This window comes from Thrips palmi, unplaced genomic scaffold, assembly GCF_012932325.1.
Source record: "Thrips palmi isolate BJ-2018 unplaced genomic scaffold, TpBJ-2018v1 HiC_scaffold_17, whole genome shotgun sequence".
NCBI lineage: Eukaryota > Metazoa > Arthropoda > Insecta > Thysanoptera > Thripidae > Thrips > Thrips palmi.
Genome location: NW_023144626.1, coordinates 10,219,664 through 10,239,286, shown reverse-complemented (window position 1 = coordinate 10,239,286; position 19,623 = coordinate 10,219,664). Strand labels below are relative to the sequence as shown.

At 54.2% G+C, this 19,623-nt stretch overlaps 1 protein-coding gene across 12 annotated transcripts in view; it reads right to left on the bottom strand.

Annotated features, from left to right (window-relative positions):
* The window catches only part of LOC117643234 (protein still life, isoforms C/SIF type 2), a 98,594-nt gene that overhangs the window by 26,204 nt on the left and 52,767 nt on the right, over positions 1-19,623 (bottom strand). For 11 of the 12 annotated variants that reach the window (XM_034381971.1, XM_034381970.1, XM_034381973.1 and 8 more), the window contains one exon: positions 1,093-1,238. In XM_034381971.1, coding sequence (XP_034237862.1) covers positions 1,093-1,238 — 146 coding nt within the window. Of the gene's footprint in view, positions 1-1,092; positions 1,239-14,654; positions 14,852-19,623 lie in introns of those variants that run through there. The other variant, XM_034381980.1, reaches the window with a different exon arrangement.

Here is a 19,623-nt window from a genome sequence, read left to right as displayed (position 1 = left end):
CGTGTCACCCTGGAGGCCGATTCCGGGAGCGGTGCGCGGCGCTCTCGTCGTCTCTCTCGCACTCACGGGGCGTTCCGTGGGCGTGCGAGAGAGACAGAGCGACGACAAGTGGGAATGGGCGTCCGCACTCCTCTCCGAACAGGCCGTCATCAGCGCCACTGTAACGTGATTAATGGAAAACGGCGACGCATCTGACACAATGTAAATGTACTTCTCTCGCGCCCCGCCCATGCTCGCAGGAATGTCAGCGAGCCTCTCAACTTTTCTTCCGCAAAATTTAAAAGGCGAAATTCCAGTGCGAAAATTTGCATGAAAAGTTTAGTTTCTTTGAAATGAAAGGAAGTCCAGTACTCTTTGATTTCCCTAACTCTTCCTGGCACCACAGGTTGGGACGCAGTGACCTTTTCCTCATCTTCCCAGTTACTAAAACTGTCTACACGGTTGGCATTTTAGGTACGGAGAAAATTGACGTGTTCGTATTACCAAGGACTGCCTGCCAATAAAAAATAAACTTGCTCCCCTATTAAATACTTTTGCGTAGATTTCATCTTTTTCACCTCTCGAAGAACGAGTTTGTAGACTAACCCTTTTCAGCCACGTATTGACTTTTCGCGTCACTATTATTGTTGAGAAAAATTTAAAAAATAGGATACATATTTTCCAGGGTGCATTCTGATCTCCCGTGGAGGCCATGGTTCCTAAGCTTGGTTCTCCTCCCACACAGTGGACCAGAAGACCGGTGGAGGCGGCCAAAACTCTAGACGCGTTTTGAGCTCCAGAGTCGCTAAATGGGACTCGATCCGAACGTGTGACCCCACCAATGGATTCCTCGTTCGGAGAGCAATCCATTGGTGGGGTCACACGTTCGGTTCGAGTCCCAGCGACTCTGGAGCTCAAAACGCGTTTAGAGTTTTGGCCGCCTCCACCGGCTTCTGACCCACTGTGTCCCAGCCCCATTTTCCCAAGAGCATTTGCAGCTAACTGCCCGGCCGGACGCTGCTCGGCCGTATCGCAGACAGATTTCGGAGGGGGTGGCTGAGATAAGTGATTGGTGCGTGAATATTTCAGGAGCCACGTCTGCACTCCACTTACCCCGCTTTCCGCACGGCCCCCGTGCAGTTGAAGGAGGCCGCCGCCGTGCCCGTCTGCTTGGCGCGGTACGGCGAGTTGTGCGCGCTCTCGCCGTCGTCGTCGTCGGAGACGGCCGTGGTCAGGGACATGCGGTCGTCGTCGGAGATCTGCGGCAGAAGGAGAGAGGCACAATGAGAACAGGGATGTGGCGGTCCACAAACATCGACGACATCAAACATCAACAACCGACGATCTCACAACAGAAACACGAGCAATTTTTAAGGCTCTAGGAAAGCGCTTTTCTGACAGCGCACTGGCATTCATTTTGGAAGACTTCAAGGGAAAATTTGGTGTTAACCAAATAACTGTAGTTTTTGCGATTCCTACGATGTATCACACTCTCGAGTATGACTTCGTTTAGCTCATCCATTGGTTTGATGAAGCCTTCTCCGTTTGTCGTTCTTTAACAAATCACAAGCGATGAAGTGTTCTTCAAGAAAATACAGTATCGATCGAAATAGTAATGTCCATAACTTATGTAACTTAAGCCCAAATATGGCAACAGATATGGACAAATATTTTGAGTGTGAGTAGCAGTTCAGCATCAACACTCAGAATGCGATGTCTGAGTCAGTATGTCAGCCTCCTTCAATACAGAGAAGAAGGGGAAAGCTATTGCGAAACCCACTTCTAATCTTCTTTGCTTTCATTTATTCCCCACATAAATTTGACCGAAACGGCCAAACGGACATGGAGCTTGACAAGCTGGAAGTTCAGGGGCAAGGGTCCAAAACCCGAAGTTCTGCAGACTGATTTCGGGAGCCGTTTTCGTCGCTCCGCTATTCTCGCACCTGAGGACGACCCGTGAGTGCGAGAGAGACAGAGAGACGAAAATCAGTCAACACTGTGAATGTCTTAGGGTGAAAGGCTGCACCAACATGACGTTATGGAGGAGATTTTCTCCATAATACCAACGAAATTCGTCAAAATATCTATAAGGTACAGTGAATTCTCAATGGTATGTCACGAAGGCAGCTGCACCACCATATGGAACATTTTCACCATAGTATGGAGAATCTTCACTGTACAACATTAAGAGTGAACGGAATCAGTCTGCTGCCGGCCTGTCGTCGCATTCATCTCGTTATTCTGTCGCGCAGGGTAGCCGAAATGCACACCACCAACACGGAATCAGGGAGAGAGGGTCCTCAAGGCAACACAAGGGTCGCTGGCTGAAAAGGCCCGGGCGGACGGGGCGGCAGCAAAGGGGCCTAGGGAACGGTTGGGTAGCCGCGCCCTCGGGGCTGATTTCGAACACTGCTTTCATCGCTCTCTCTCTCTCCCTCTCTCTCTCTCTCTCTCTCTCTCTCTCTCGTCTCCACACGAAACACCGCACACATAGGCGCGAGAGAGACAGAGCTGCGAGAGCAGCCTTTGGAAACGGCCTCCAGCCTCCCTCCACCGCCACCGCCGTCACCGACACAAAAAAAAAGGAGTGAAAGAAAATTCACTCTGGGTAGTCCGTCCCTTTGACAGGTGCACGGTGGCACTGCACGGCTCTCCGATAGACCAAGCATAAAGGGGTGCGCAGAGGCGACGGGCAGAGAGGCCGCGAAACAACAGGCCTCGGCCTCGAGAGGAGGCCCGCACCGCAGGGCCGAGTGGCCATGCTGCTATGCCCTGCCGTGCCTTGCCTTGGGCCCTGCCCTGCCGTGCCGTGGCGTGCTACGCCCTGCCTTGCCGTGGACCCTGTCGTGCCTTGCCCTGCCGTGCTGCCCCATTGTCCGCCTCTACCTGTCCGCAATTGATGAGCACCCTCAGCCTCCCTCCCCTTTCCTCGCTTCGACCGATTGAATCTGTTTCCGCAGCGCCCTGGCGGCGCCACACGGTGAATGCTGCCACAGAGTGCACCCAAACGGGTGCGGTGAATCGTACTTGCGACATGGAAGAGCGTGGAACATTTTATCAGTGTATTTGTTGAGGTGAAGCATGATAAGTATTTTTCTGTAAAAGAAGTTGGAAACTTCATTCTTCTCTAAAAGAAGAACTAGTTCTTCGCGGTCAGTTAGCAATATCACGGCTTTTTCGTTTTTGCGTTACGATCATCTCATCAGAGAGAAGTTTATTAAGAGCGAACAAACACGATCTACAGCAAAATTCCATCAGAATGGTGCAAGGTTCTCGGCTTAACATCTCGTCCGACCACTGTACATTATAGCGCCCCGTCTTAAGTTGGGGTACATACAAGACATAACCAGGGGGTGGCAAAGGTCTTGAAAGAGCGTGAAGCGATGCTCGCGCCGTCAGTGCAGAGGTTGCGCACTTGTTCGAGATTATGAAAACTAGACTGTGTTTTTCAAAACGCTTTGCACCGATGGAAAGGGCTTGAAATTTAGGGTGCATTAGGCTGATTGATCTTCTCAACCCCCTCCCCCCTCTTACCTGATATTGAGGTGCAGTGAAAACACCAAAAAAACACGAGAAATCATCACATTTAGGAAAAAACTCGAATGCGCTATGTTGCTGTAAATGATTCCGCCCTTGTGTTCGGTTGAATTGGAAGTATCGGGCAGTCTTTTAGGCCTAATGCACCCCAAATTTTGTGCACTTTTGATCTGTGCAAAGCGTTTTGCAATCAACGGGCTAGATCTTACAATCGAAGCAAAATAAGTAACCCCTGCGCCTCACTCGCGCATGGCTTCACGCGGTTCCTAGGCCGTTGCCGCCCCCCGACATAACGAGGTTGTTGTTGTTGGCCATGGAACTTCTCCAGTGTCAAGAAAAACAACAACAAAACAAACAACCAAATCTCAACTGGAAAGAGGGATCGTGCCGCGCCGCATTGCGTGGCGCCGCTGTCACTGCGAGGCTGTTTGGCCCTCCCGTTTCCGGTGCGGCCGTCGCCACGACATCCGGTTCACTTTCACACCCCACTTCGCGCCACCAGTCGCTGCCGCTTTTCCAGAAACTCAAAAAGGGTGGGACGAGAGCTGACAGTTGACACAAGTGTCAAGCTTCAAGTTTGAATGTCTACCAAGATGTCTACACTGAAAGTACACTAAGAATGAAGAAGTCTTGATCAGCACCCAATTTCGGGCGAGGTTTACTTCATCACCCAAATTTGGGCGAGGATCATATTGGGGTGATGATATGATTCCCAGTTATGGGTGATAAATGGAGTATTAGCTACCCATATGCCCAAACAGTATTCGAGGAAACCATGCTCAAATTTGGGTGATAGTACGATTTGGGTGATACAGTGTTGTTGCCCTTACAACACAATACATTTATAAAATATTACAAATTTGCCTCTTTGTTCGAAATGGTCGCGGCAAATTGGGGAGGAAAAGTACGGGGTATGGAAAGTACACCTCCTGGTCTACTGTAGACGCCTCCACATCCAATTGACAAGAGGGTTAGCAGTCAAGTTTTAATTGCCAGTAGCAATGACAGGTCCAGGGATGGCTCAAACAGCCAAGATACCAGAAGGGTGCATTTTTCTTGCCCTGTTCTTTTCTTACCCAACTAACCCTTGGGCTGAAGAGGAGCGGGACGGAGAACTGCGCTTAAAGCCGAGCCTAGCAGCCACTTCGCTTGAAGAAAGGAACCAAAGTACGCTTCGGTTCTACCAGTAAAGGCCATTTCATTTGAAATAGCAATTTAGGTGGTACCCAAAATATACTTCGTAGCAAAACACCGTTTTGTTCACATGTATTGCCCCGCGAGCCGTTTGGGAGTGTATTACGGCTCCAAGGTCGTTCGGTCATGCACACGGCTGAGTTTGAACCCAATGGGCGCGCTCACGCATGCGACGGTAACGGGCTGCAATATGGTCTTGACGCGCGGGGCGTACGCAAAGAAGCAAATAACGCCGGGCGCGGAGGGTCGAAACAGCAACAGCAGACTGAGAGTCGTTTTCGTCGCTCTGTCTCTCTCGCACTCGCGGGCGCCCCGTATAGGTGAGAGAGAGACAGAGCGACGAAAACGACTCTCAGTCTGCAGGGGGAATGCCAGACGTGCGTGCGAGCAACCCACCGCCGCTCCCACAGGAGCACCTGCTTCACGCGCTTCACGCGCCTCACGCATCGGACGCCTGTCTGAAAGCCCCCGACGCGGCCCCGGGGGCTGAACGCGCTCACATTACCATGATAGGCAAAAGGCCCCCCGGGGCTTTGCGGCGGGGCCACAGGGAGGGGGCGGGGGGATGTGAGATTCCCTCCCGCGAGGTCAGGGGGGTCGGGCACTTATGGCCGTAAGCTGCAATTGGTGGCTAGCGTCAAGGCAAGATTTAGAGCAACTATTTAGTTTGTTACACGAAGAATTAGTTCGAACATTATGAACTGTTTCTTCCTTGTAAAGCTTATGTCTGCTCAACATGCTTTGTTATAAGAAGCTTCTTTTGTTTGTACAGCCTAGGCCTAAGATAACTTGTCATGAGTGCATGTCTGCAAGCCTGCGGGATATATTGACCATCGATCGATACTGAAACTTCATTCGATCCGCAGGTGATGATACTAAACTCAAAGATTATCCTCGGAGCGCATAGCCCAAGTTAGTTCTAAACTAGTGGCGCGCGTGTTCCTCAAGAAGTCTTGTTATCAAACCCCAAGGCCATTTCCCCGTGTGTCTTCCCCAGCGTCCGTTTTCCCTCCTTGGCAAGCCCCCGCTACGAAGTCTGGCCTCGTCCGGTGGAGCTCAGCGTGGAGTGTGCGTGGCACTCGCTGGCCCACATCTGCGCACGTCGGCGCGGAGAGTCGAAACAGCAGACTGAGAGTCGTTTCCGTCGCTCTGTCTCTCTCGCACTCACGTCACGTTCCCTGTAGGTGCGAGAGAGACAGAGCGACGAAAGCGATTCGCGGAATCAGTCTACTGGCCGGTCGCAGGCCTGGAGCTCTGGGCATGACAAGGCCCCACCTACCATCCCGGTAGTTCTGGGTCACGCAACTAACCCGAGACCAAAAGAAGAAAATGCAGGTCTAAATCTGGAAGTGCACATCCCCCACACTTAAATGATCGTGTAGCGTGCCATTGCAGGAAATTAAGCATACAGTTTATAACGCACGAACCGCAGCGCAACTTAGTACGTACATTTAATTCGTGCATTTCAAGCGCACTCGCTCAATTTTGTGTAACAGCTACGCACAAAAAAAAAACCACATTCACTGTGCGTGCCGTTGCTAACTCCCGCAGTGCGAGTGCGCATCCCTGTGAGTTTCCAACTCTCACAACAACCTGGCGTGCCCGGACACGTCGGGGGCGACGCTTCCTGGAGCTATTCCAGACCGCCGTCTCGGCGTGGCACGGCGGCCGCACAATGGGCCAGAAGACCGGTGGAGGCGGCCAAAACTCTAGACGCGTTTTGAGCTCCAGAGTCGCTAAACAGGACTCGAACCGAACGTGTGACCCCACCAATGGATTGCTCTCCGAACGGAGAATCTGTTGGCGGGGTCACACGTTCGGTTCGAGCCCTATTTAGCGACTCTGGAGCTCAAACCGTGTCTAGAGTTTTGGCCGCCTCCACCGGTCTTCTGGCCCACTGTGCGGCGGCGGCACAGTGCGCGAGGCGTGCGGAGCGCCAGCCGAGTCGCTCTCAACTTGCGGGATGTGATTGGAGCCGTGCCGTGCCAAGCCGCGCGGCAGGAGCGAACCGGCGAGGCAGTCAAGACGCGGCGCACCTTGCTGAGAGCTAACGAGCACGAGCAGTCGTGCACACTGGAAAGAGTCGTTTTATGCACCCCCCTCCCCCCCTCAAAAAAGGCCACGAAAGCGTCTTCTGTATAACTACAAAGAAAACGCGCGGTCAAACCAACTTGGAGAACTTCGCACTACTTGATGGAAAGCAAAGTAAACCCTTACATTTGGACGTGTGGAGCTTGAACATTATTTGAACTTGAATCCTAGTACCAATGCTCTTTTCAAGAAAGTCTGGTGAACTACACTCTGAAAACCTTACACCCTTTTTGGCCCGCCCTTCTATTCAAAAAATAGGGGGAGGGCCTATGCATTTGCCTTTGTGTCTGTGTGTTGTTGTTGTTGTTGTAGTTGTTGTTGTTGTTGTTGGCGTCTGTGTACAAGGAAGGAGTTGAGCTAGAGTAACCAGATTTGGAGGGTACTTCAGGAGTACCGTCCAAACAAATAAAATGGTGGTGCAAATCCCGTCCGGGTCGCACAAGGGCTGCTGCAGGTGCATCATGGTTTACATGAGCGGGAGGGGGATTTCCGCCATTATTGGTGCTAGCAGGGCACATAGGGGTATTTTTGGAATCGGGGCGACGAGACAAGATGAATGGACCTGGTCCCGACCCCATCGGCCGCTTTTACGAGTTGGCCAGATCAGGATCTTCAAAAAAGGGGGTCGACCGACTAAAAAAAAATATTGCAGATTTCGATTGGTCTCAGCAAGACCTTTTCAACGAGGGCTCGGAAAGGGGGTCCAGGAGCCCGACTTCGTCTATAAGTCTAATCAGGATCTTGAAAAAAGGGGGTCGACCGACTGAAAATTTTTACTTAAGTTTTGGATAGGTCTTGGCAAGACCTCTTCAACGAGGGGTCGGAAGGGGGGTCCAGGAGCCTGGCTTCATGAGTTATGGGGAAAAGTGCGACGGACTCGTTTTGCGCTCCTGCTGTGCCTCTATTGCAAGGAGTTGCAGTAGCATGGCAAATATGGGTATTTTCGGAATGAGGGCGAAGAGACAAATGTAATGGGCATATTCTAAGGACAGTTGGAGTAAAAAGTGTAAGGACTATTGCATATTGTGAATAGAAGGGCGGGCCTAAGTCACGATGGTACATCGATAACTGGGCTTTACCCGCTCACGGGGTGTGTGATGCGAGCGGGCCGAAGGCCCGGGCCTTCGACTGGCCAAGTTGGGTCTGATGCGAGGGCCGAAGGCCCGAGAAAAGGCCGCCGGCAGGCCAAGCTGGGCCGGCCCCCTGTCGAACCGAGTTGCCGGCGCAGCGAAGCGGAGCTGGCAACTCGGTTCGACGGAAGGGCGGGCCCTAGCTTGTTTGGCCTTACGAAGAGAAAAGAAGCTTGTTATAACAAAGTATTCTGAGCATACGTAAGCTAACAAAGAAATGACTTTGTAGTTTTGCGAACTATTTCTTCGCATTACAAACTAATTAGTTTGTACCTTACATATGCTCAAAATACTTCGTAAGGTTTTTTAGCGTGTAAGAGGCCCCCATTGAGAGTCACTGAGTGTCCGGTGAAAGACTTCGTAGGATGAAAATCGAATAGAAAGGACCGCTATTCAAACGGGATTCTTTGTCACGAATAATTTTTGACGCTGTGAAGCCACGAGAAGTGGGTGGACGTGAAACAACCGACACCTGTATAAAGCAGAATGCCGATATTGCATTCCCGACAGCGGAGTATCGCAGTGGGGGATGATTTGGTGGTTGTTTTTTTATCGATAGACCAGAGAGCGCGGCACAGTGACGCCGAAGGGAACATATTGCAAAAATATTCCTGCTTCGCGAGTGACTCCATAATCACGGATGTCGCAGAAACTTGCCATCAAATTGAAAGCTTTTGTGGAGCGACATATTCAGTACTGCACAGATGTATCTCTCAGGCCAGTTCAACAGATCCCAATCCAGTTTATTACCGACTCATGGTGGCCGAGAGGCCGAGAGAGACAGGGGCGATAAAGCCCTGCAAAGCGGAACTGGAATCATTAGGAATCGTTTCAGTGATTGCACCTGAAGCCTGATCGTTACAGTTCGTACATGTTCGTCAATGCCAGAAAAAAGAATGAATGCCAGAATGAAATATGAGACTGAATAACACCGCCACTTCTACCTCAGCAACACATCTTTCCACCTCAAAACACGGTCCACAAGCATACACTGCAAGAAATAACCACAACAAAAGTACATAAATTTCTGGCAATTTTTTTTTTCAGGAATTTGTTGTACTTTTTAAGTACAACAATTGTTGTACAAAGTACAATGGAACCGGCATGACGAGTGCTGGGCGGTCCAGACCTCGTTGTGGTTTGTACAATCCTCGTTGTACTTCACGCACACTCCAAATTGAAAGGCGGTACAAATGTATCAAAAAAGGCGGTATTGAAATTACCGCCTTATACATGCCATCATTACCACCAATCAAAGGCGGTACTTTCATTTACCGCCACAACTATTCCATCAGTTATTAAAACATTGAATCAGTACCGCCAGTCAGAGGGAGTACCTAAATTACCGCCAAACACAAGCCATAAATACCGCTCATCAAAAGGCAGTTGTTTGATTTACCGCCTGCACTGTACCATTGTGGTCAGATTTAAATGTCTCGCTGAATCCAAAATTGTTAATTTATCCTAGGTAATGTGTGGATTCATGGCAGATTGGATAAATTACTAGATTATGATTGCACACAAAATCAATAGAAAACTTTTCTAATTACGGGTGTAGGTTGTCAGGCCCACAGGGGACTCTTAGGAGAAACGACAGTTGTGACGCTCATAAACTAAGAGGTCCATACTTGCAGCATAGCCGCTGTCATTCAGTTTTCTTGAGGTCAGATGTACTCACATGAATCATGATTGAGTGCATAGCAGTGAAACTGCTGCTCAGAAGATAAATATGGCAAACAGGTTGAGTCACCCAAAACAGACAGCATCAAATCTTGAAGCTTTCTGCACTGGTAAACTGGGCTTGGTAGAGCACAGATGTGTTAAACTTATGAAGTTTTGACGGTTTTCTCATTTTACACGCACTTTCACTGTAGCTTGGATGATAGCAAACAATCTTCGCCCACGCACGACACAGTTGGCAAAAGGTCGCCATCTCACAAAACCAGAGGAAACTTGTTTATATTTATGGATATTGGACAAAAACGCGAACCGACAGCGGCCCTTTGTCTATGATTTTCAGGTTAGTTCTGCTTTTGTTTTTGTAGGCCTCTAACTGCGAATACTGCCTATGTCGTGCGTACAGCCGACCCGTAACTGCCCATAACAATATCAGATATTCGCAGTCACTCGTCGCGTTAACAAAACAAGTTGCAGAAAGAAAATGGACGCCTGTGACTGCGCATGCATATCAATATTATTCAGTTTCTTCTAGTTTTGGGCAATGACGTCTCGCACCAACCGGGTCGAGTGTGGGCGAGGATTGTTCTTTACCATGGAAGCAACTGTGAAACTGCGAGTGAAGTGGATAAACTGTAAAAAGTTTATAGAAGTTCATCAACACAGTCTGTGGTCTGAGCTCCTGTGCTCTGGGCCCAGTTTAACAGTGTACAATCCTACATGTTTGAGTACAAGCTTTATGAGTTAACTCAACATTTCTGCTAATTTCATCAAAGAAGCAGTGCCACAGTGATTAATGTGAGTACATCTGACTTCAGGAAGCTGAATGTTAGCGGCTCTGCTAAGGAATCTAAGTTAAAAAACGGAAACAAAATTTACTGCTTACAATAAGCGGTAATTATAATTCTTGCTTGCAATGTGGTACAACATTATGGTTTAGAGCGGTGTTATACATATATGGCCACACTTCCCCGTATTGACAGTACAAAATGGTCTCCTCCATTGGCGGTAATATTTATTAGCGGTAATGAAAATTCCTTCTCTTAATTGGCGGTAACTTCATACCGCTATTCAAGTACCTCAAACTAATTTTTCTCCTGGCCTGATGTTGAACCACCTCTTTGTGGCAGTAAAACTATACCGCCTTCCCAAAGGCGGTAAAATCTGGAGCCCGCCTTTAAAAAAAGTACCGCCACAAAAGGGTGGAAATATTACCGCCTTTCAATTTGGAGTGCAATCCCTGTTGTACTTTTATTATACAGTTTTTTGTTGTACTTTTGTTGTACTATCCACACTTTTTCTTGCAGTGTACACAGCGCATTGGATTTCCGGGAAGCCTCTCCAGCGCTGCAGAGCGATCCCGCAGTCAACTGGGGATTCTGGACTCTGGCGCTACAACTTTTTTATCGCCCTATTTCCCCGAAGGCATGCAGGTGGCGAACCTGTCGTGTTTTTATAGCCTTATGCTGCCGCGCGGGCATCGAGGACGGGGCGAGGGGTCACTAAAAATTAATGCCGCACTTGTCGGCCTCTTTTTGCCGTTCTATATTCTCATCGCCATCGGCAGGAAAGCAACAAGCGAACACACTACAGCCATATGGTGGGTCAAACGACAAAGAATTTTGCAAGTTAACAGGGATTCAAAATTTCAAAATTGGGATGAAAACGCTAAAATTCGGGGTGAGACAGTTCCCCAAGTTGAAACAGACTTGCATTAAGTGTTACAACGCAAACAATTAAGTTTGAGAATTCGCTCATGAATCAAACAATTTTAAAAGCAATGACTGGAGAGAATTTCAGGGAAAACTTTTTCGGGGTCTGAGTCTTTTCTCCTTGCATTTTTCATCATTGTAGCGAATATTATTCGCCGCCTTGCTGTCGCTGCGCGGCGGGGAGCGGCTCGACACGGCTCGGGGACGTGATTTCGCGCGTGGGTTGGGTTGGGACGCGAGGGGGAGGGGGTGGGGGTAGACGGAAGTTGAAAAATCGCCTCTGCATCACGAAAGGACCAGACCAGCCGAGCCGGCCCGGCCCAAGCCCAGGGTGCCGAGTCGGCAAGGCACACCTTCCGCCTTGGTGCACCCAGGACGACGACGGAAGTGAAAAAGGGACAGAAAGAAAAGGGAAATTTGTTTCATTTTCCGTTTCTGGTGCGGGGCGCCGCACGGCCGCACCCCAAGAGGGGCGTGTCGGGGCGTGGCGTGGCGGGGCGCGGCAGGGCCTGGCGTGTCGAGGCATCGCGTGGCGCGGACAAGCACTCCGAATCACGGCACAGGTACACTGCGCGAAACGCGGCGCCACATTTCAAGATTGCATTTGGCACTGCGCCAGCTTGGTGTGCCAATGCTGTGAGCGAAGTGAGCCAACAACTGTGCCCTCTCAAAAGCCTGGGGGAAAATCTAATAAATTGCATGAACTTTCTGGCTCTGCATTGAAGTGCTAAAATTTTCCTTTCCCCTAAAAATGCAGAAAAATTTGGTGTGCCAATGCTGTGAGCGAAGTGAGCCAACAACTGTGCCCTCTCAAAAGTCTGGAGGAAAATGTAATAAATTGCATGAACTTTCTGGCTCTGCATTTAAGTGCTGAAATTTTCCTTTCCCCGAAAAAATACACAAAAATTGATCTGGGGTTGTCAAGTATCGAACAAGCTGTGCTGCAAAATAGGCCTGCATTCGCTGCGTACTCCCCCATTATTTTGCGTCCAATTTGTGCAATTCAAAAGATCGTAAAACAGTGCTCCCAAGGGGTGTAAAACTCCCCGGCCATGTGTCACGGTCTGCTTCCGACGAGGGTAAACAAACAAAGATGCTAATGCCCACGAATCGTTTCCGACAGTGTACCCGGCACACTCACTAATCACCATTACAGGCGAAGGGCACTTTGCCGCGCACGAACAACAACGCTTTACCGCACAGCGCCGCCAGTTGTGTTTGGTCCCGACGACGATTGGCCGCAACACAGTGGGTCAGAAGACCGGTGGAGGCGGCCAAAACTCTGGACTCATTTTTTAGCTCCTGAGTCGCTTAACAGGACTCGAACTAAACGTAAGACCCTACCAATGGATTCCCCATTCGGAGAGCAATCCATCGGTGGGGTCACGTTTGGTTCGAGTGCCATTGAGCGACTCTGGAGCTCAAAACGCGACTTGAATGTTGGCGCCTCCACTGGTCTTCTAACCCACAGTGCAGCAGTGGAAACCCCTTCCCCTCCCATTCCCCGTAAAAAAAAACTTCAGTAAGGGAAGTGCAGTCCCCAGCAACCCAGTCGCATAAGCGCTCCAAATGGCACGTTCTCCTTTTTTCCCCTCACAGTGCACCGCACCACGCACTTGACATTTGGGTCGCGACGTCGTGGATTCGTTGGGGCAAGACGTTTGCACTGCTCAGACGGGCTTAATGCAAAGCCCTTATCATCCTTGATCCACGCGGACGGGTTTGGAGGGTCCGTCCACCCACACCCACACCCACACCCACACACACACAGGCTCTCTCCCTCTCTCTCACACACACAAACACACACAGCGGGGCCGCGCCAAAACCGCACTGGGTCGACGAGGGAAGGGGTCGGCTGTGTCGTCAAGAATCTCCCCCTTCCTTACGACCACCCCACCCCACTCCGCCCCGCCACACCCCGCCCCGCCCTTGCCCGCCACGCCCCGCCACGCCACGCCCGGGGCCGGGTCTGACACTGCCGGGTCGTGTGTCTCAGGGAGGCAAATTCTGGAGAGCAAAGCCATGTTTCGCAGCCCTTGCCCTCGGCCGCCCTCGGACTGACTGGGCCCTTCCCGCGGACCGATTCCGAGAGTCGTCGCTCTGTCTCTCTCGCACTCATGGGGCGCGCCGTATGGGTGCGAGAGAGACAGAGCGACGGAAACGACTCTCGGAATCAGTCTGCAGGTCAATATCGCGAGTTATTTGGCGCCGGCCGTGCCGTCTCGGCCCATTACCGGCAAGGCTTTGTTGGTCTTGGCCGGAGGAGCCTGCCCGGAGCTTCACACGCTCTTTTTTCTCACCCCCCCCCCCCTTTCCCTCTCCCTCCCCCCTCCCTCCGCTCACGACACACAGCCTTGGGGCCAAAGCAATGTAGAGCATTCAGACCTAGCACGCCAACCGACGGGGTGGGGGTTTTCCATAAACCATGCGGTCCATTTTTTCTCCTCTCGCGCGGCGCCACACCCTCTGGACATCCCTCAGCAAACCGGGCGTCCATTGCGAGGGGGCGTGCGCAAATGGCTGCACTGTTGGCGAGTGGGAAAAGCGCCCCTCAGAAGTGGCATGCATTTTAGAAAACGGCGGACGGCGCCGCTGTTTAGCATGCAATTGTGTTTTGACTGGATTTCTTAATTAAGATTTCCGAGCGTGTGAGTGTGTGTGTGTGTGTGTGTTAGCGTGTGATTCCGCGCGTGTCCTCGGGTTGTAGGGCAGAAGCGGGCAAAAGTTTGTGGGAGAGGAAAAGGGGGGGGGCATGGAATCGAAAGTGGCCCACTCTACAAACTGGGTGCATGACACACTCCACACGGAGCGTGCTTGCATGCGCGCTGTGTCTGTGTGCCAGGCATGCAACTGTTCCCACCAGTGTGCCTGGCAACATGCAGTCCGGATCAGTCACAGTCCTGTGAACAGTGAGTATGCCTGGCCCACTCCTGCGAACAGTGAGTGTGCCTCAGACACTTTTGTGAGCAGTATGCCCGGCCCCGGCACACGCCTGCGAACAGTGATCATGTCTGATACACTTCTGTGAACAGTATGCCAGGCACACTCCTGCGAACAATGAGCATGAATGACATACTCCTGCGCACAGTAAGCTTGCCTACACACTTCTGTGAACAGTATGCCAGACACACAACTGCGAACAGTGAGCATGCCTGACACATTACTACGAACAGTGAGCATGCCTCACACTATCCTGCGAACAGACAGCATGCCTGACACACTGTTAGGAACACAGTGCCCTTTTGTTTTCTGTGTTCCATGCACACTGTTGAGTCAGCGTGCACTCCGCGCGCTGCCGTGCTGGGCCCGCCATGCTGGCCCTTCGCCTACTTGCCTCTGACTGAGGTCCGCGCTTGCGGTGGCAGTAGTTGCCCTGCTTGGCCTCGGCCTCCTCCGCGGCCCACGAGCTCAGCACGTTCTCGATGAAGTTGAACAGCTGGTTGACGGCGCGGGGGTTCTTCTCCTGCTGGCGCCGCCGCTGCGCGTGCATCAGTTGCTGCTGGCGCAGCTGGGCCTGCGCGGCCGCCAGCCCCTCCCCGAAGTGCACCGTCTTGTGGCGGCGCCGCCGGTCCAGGATGGCGCCCAGGGCCTGCTGGTGCTGCTGCAGCTGCTGCTGCGTGGTGGCGGCGGGGCCGGCGCTGGGGCCCGCCGTGCCGTACGGCCTGCGGCCCGCCGCCTTGGGAAGAGTCTGTGCGGTGGGGGTTTCGGACGGAGGTCTGCTGCCGCCGGGCCGCGGCCCGGGAGGGTACGTCTGCTGGCCCTGCACCGAGGCGCCGGAGCCCGCCGCCGCGGCCGCGGCCTGCGCGTTGTAGTAGTCCTGCACCTGCACCTGGCGGTACGCGTGTTGCGCCTGGGCGTGCGCCTGCCGCAGCACTTGCTGCTGCTGGTACTGCTGCTGCTGCACTTGCTGGTTCTGCAGCTGCTGTTGCTGTTGCTTGTGCATTTGCTGCTGCTGTTGGTGGTGCTGCTGCTGTTGCTGGTGGTGCTGTTGCTGCTGGTGGTGGTGCTGCTGTTGCTGCTGGTGGTGGGAATACATGTAGGCCTGCTGCTGTTCGGTGAGGCCATCCTGGTGGCCTTGGTAGCCTTGCTGGTACTGCTGGGGGTAGTCATGCTGCTCGTACTGCTGGTCCTTCTGCTGGCCCTGCTGCTGCAGGTGCCGGTACGGGTCCAGGTACGACGGCGTGGGGTCTGGCGGCGGCCGGTAGTAGTCGGCGCACACCTTGGCGGACTGGAGCGTGGACACGGTCCGGGGCGGCGGCGTCGGCGGTGGACCTCGCCGTGGTGGAGTCGGGGGCGGGTAGGCGCCACCGGTGCCGCCCCCTCGGCGCGGCGGGGCTGGCGGGCCCCCCCGGGGTGCCGCGGAGGCGGCGGCGGCGGGGCCGGCCGCCCCCCGCGAGGCGGCGTCCACGATGCCGAGGGCGGGTCACCGGCGAGCAGACGCCAGGGCGCGGGGCCTGGGGGCCGCCTGGGGCCGCCGGGGGCGGGGGGACGGAAGCGGGGAGCGGTCAGCGGGCACGGCACGCGGACGTCGCGCACGTCGCGGTCCTAGGCATGCCGACGGCCGGCCACAGAGGCCGCGGGGGGTCCTGGCGTCGCGTGGCGCGGGGCGCTGGGCGCACGGGACGCGCGGCGCGCTGGGCGCGGGGGGCACGGCCCAGGGCCCATGCCGTCGGCGCCGTCGGCCAGCCTGCTCGGCATCGCCACCCAGCCCAACCCCTGCTGCTGCTGCCCCTCCTCGGCCCACCGCACCACGCACGGCGCGCCGCGCTGCCCAGTCGCAGAGGCTCCGGTCGGCGGCCCTGGCTGCGGCACACTGAGGCGGCCTGGCCTGCCTCGCTGGGCTGGCGGGGCTGGGCTGCCTGGTGCACCTCCCCCTCCCCGCCTGGAGGGTGGCGCGGCAAGGCGGGCACGGCGGGCAAGGCGCGGGGTGCCGCGAGGGTGGGGCGGCCGACCAGCTCCCAGCGCGCTCAGCTGCCAAAGTCTCCGAATCAATAAGGGCATGCTGCTGCAGCGGTGGCTGCAGCGGCGGATCCGGAAGGAGGGAAGGGGACTGGAGGGGACCCCGCAGCGAGGGGATGCTGTTTCTGTTGTTGACGGTGTCCCCACGCAACTACACCCCGCGCGTGCACCCCGCCCCGCCCCGCCACTGGGAATCTAGGTGGGACGCGGTGCCCTCAGCTCGCCTCCCGGCCGCCCCGCCCCGCCACCCCCGGCCAGGGAGAGCAGACACCAGGCCTCCACCCCGCCAACCTCCCCCCACCTTTTCTCGGCCGACGTGTGCCCCGCCTCGCACGGATAGCACTCGGCGTCTTGTTTGTTGTAGGCCCCGAGTGCATACCGTAATATCCGAGCGAGCGGAGTTTAATCGTCCGGGACCGGATCGCGCCGGGGGCTGCGGGAAAGAAGCCCTTCCGGAAGTGGGTGGCGAGGCGAGGCTGGAGGCGCACGGGCGCAGCCAGGCAGCTGTAAACGGGGACGCGGCAAGGCGGCAGGGCCCGCCGGCCAGGCTCGGCGCGGCTGGGGTTAGGCCGGGCCAAGGCGAGCTGGGCTGGCTGGGCGTGGTACAGACAAATTGGGGCACCGCCACCCGTGTAAAACTCGATAGCGCCAATTCGTCGTATTTTCGTCTCCTGCGGGAGACGAAAGATAGGCGGCTTGGAGGCGCAAGGAAGGCGAATTGGAGACGACAAAGAGGCGAAATGGCGACGGGAAGAAGACGAGACGCTCGTCTCCGCCTCGTCGTCGGCACGACGCCGTTCTGTCAGCGATTCGTCGCCGTTTCCTCTCTTAAATACGTCTTTCAGCGACGACATGGAGACGAAAGGGAGACGAAAACAAAATGGATGCTGAGAAAAATGAAGCACGGTGTAAGCCGGTGGTGGGCGTCGAACCTCGCAACTGTGGGTTGGAGAGCGAGGGCGGAACCGCTTGGCCAGAACGATTCCGCCAGTCTTGAAGAGTGACACCGTTAGTTCAGGAGTTCGCACATTGCTTTCCATTACAGTGTAGACTTTGACGTTGACTTCTCTTGATATGCGACTATGCGACTGTCTCTAAGTATGTATTTAGTGAGTACATGTCAGCAACGGATTGTACGTCGTTAAAAGGATACCAGACTTACTTCTTGGAAAGTCATGCTGCATTGATGTTTAATTGTCTCCTATTGATGACATTCCGGCACCGCTCTTCGGGACGTGCGGAATAGTTCTGGCCGAACGGTTCCGCCCTCGCTCTCTAACCCACAGTTGCGTGGTTCGACGCCCACCACCGGCTTACTCCGTGGTTCATTTTTCTCAGCATCCATTTTGTTTTCGTCTCCCTTTCGTCTCCATGTCGTCGCTGAAAGACGTATTTAAGAGAGGAAACGGCGACGAATCGCTGACAGAACGGCGTCGTGCCGACGACGAGGCGGAGACGAGCGTCTCGTCTTCTTCCCGTCGCCATTTCGCCTCTTTGTCGTCTCCAATTCGCCTTCCTTGCGCCTCCAAGCCGCCTATCTTTCGTCTCCCGCAGGAGACGAAAATACGACGAATTGGCGCTATCGAGTTTTTCACGGGCAGCGCGCCGTGCCCGACCGTGCCGCCGCCAGCAGCTCATCCCGGAGTGTGGTGGCGCCCCCTGTCGGCGCCCTGCGGAGGTACAAGACGCGCCCGGTGGCCGTCCAGAGGCCGTGGCCATCCAGGCGCCGTGGACATCCAGGCGCCGTGGACATCCAGATGTCGGGGCGTTGCAGAGGGTGTGATCATCCAGATGCCGTGAACATCCAGAGGCTGTGGCAATCCAGATGTCATGATCATCCAGAAGCAGTGATCATCCCAGTCGCCCTGATCATCCAGAGGGTGATCATCCAGAAGGTGATCATCCAGAGGGTGATCATGATGGTGATCATCCAGAGGGTGAGGGTGATCATCAAGAGGGTGATCATGATGGTGATCATCCAGAGGGTGAGGGTGATCATCCAGAGGGTGATCATGATGGTGATCATTCAGACGCCTTGGCCATCCATATGGAGTGACCACCCAATGGCTGTGATCACCAAGAGTAGAGGGGCCGTCCATATGCCGAGGCTGTGATCATCCAGCCAGAGGCCATGATCATCCAGAGGAGAGGCCGTGGTCATCCAGAGGCTGTGATTATCCAGAGGGCGGCCGCCCAGAGGCCGTGGTCATCTGCCGTGCGGGACGTGGCCACGTGGCCGCACGCGAGGTGGACGTCTCGGCGCCCCGACTTGGCCGCCGTGTTTCTGCCTTGCTTGCCCGGTAATCCTGTCAGTGGCGCAGGGGCGCGGGGCGTGGCGGGGCGTGGCGGGGCGTGGCGGGGCGTGGCGGGGCGTGGCGGGGCGTGGCGGGGCGTGGCGGGGCGTGGCGGGGCGTGGCCGGGCCGAAATGGGGTGCTGTTTTTGCCTACGTTATTTAGCGGCGTTTAGGGCCGAGCTTTTTGCCTGCATCACGGACGCCCTGCTTTTTTGCCCCGGGGATTTTCGCCCCGCCGGACGAAGGGGTGGGGGAATGACGCATTCCTACCCGGGGCGGGCTGCTTGTTAAAACTCCATGCAGGACTCCACAGGCGGCGCAAGCGGCGCAAGGAGGCCCGGAGGACTCATTGGGTTACTCGCGAGGGTCGGCCACGATTACGCCCGCCACTCCTAGCTGCGTCTCTCTCGCACTCATGGGCGCCCCGAACAAGTGCGAGAGGGCGGCCAAAGCGCGGTTCGGTCTCGGCCCGGCGCCGCAATTGGGTTAGCAACTGATTATGGAGACGAAAGTCGCGAGGCGCGGCGACGTGACCCGGGCGACCCACGCGTCGGAATCCGGCAAAGGGACGGTAAGGTTTGGTGGAGCAGAAGCCGACTGAAGTAAATACACGCTGGCAATGTTGGATTTCACAATGCACCCACATTTATTTCCTCTGACTGATATCAGAATTTTCGAGCGAGAAGGCTGTCCACACTCACTAAAAAAACCACCTCACAAACTATATTATGTCATACAAGGAAAGTAGTTGTCATTACAAAATATTTTGAACGTTCATACGCTTGCAAAGAACATACTTCATAGTTTACGAACTCTTTCTTCGTATAACGAAATATATAGTTGATGCGGTTTGTACCGAAGCTATGCTTTTGTTTGAGCGTGAATCGAACATTCAAACGAATGTGACAAAAACAACGAATGAATACGAAGTCACATTCCTCCGGTAACAGTGTAAAACGATCCATCTTACTGGGCGGGAATTTCCCCCTCGGTGACTTTTGCTATTTATTATTATCGAACTGACGGCTGCTACCAGATACCCGACGTCGC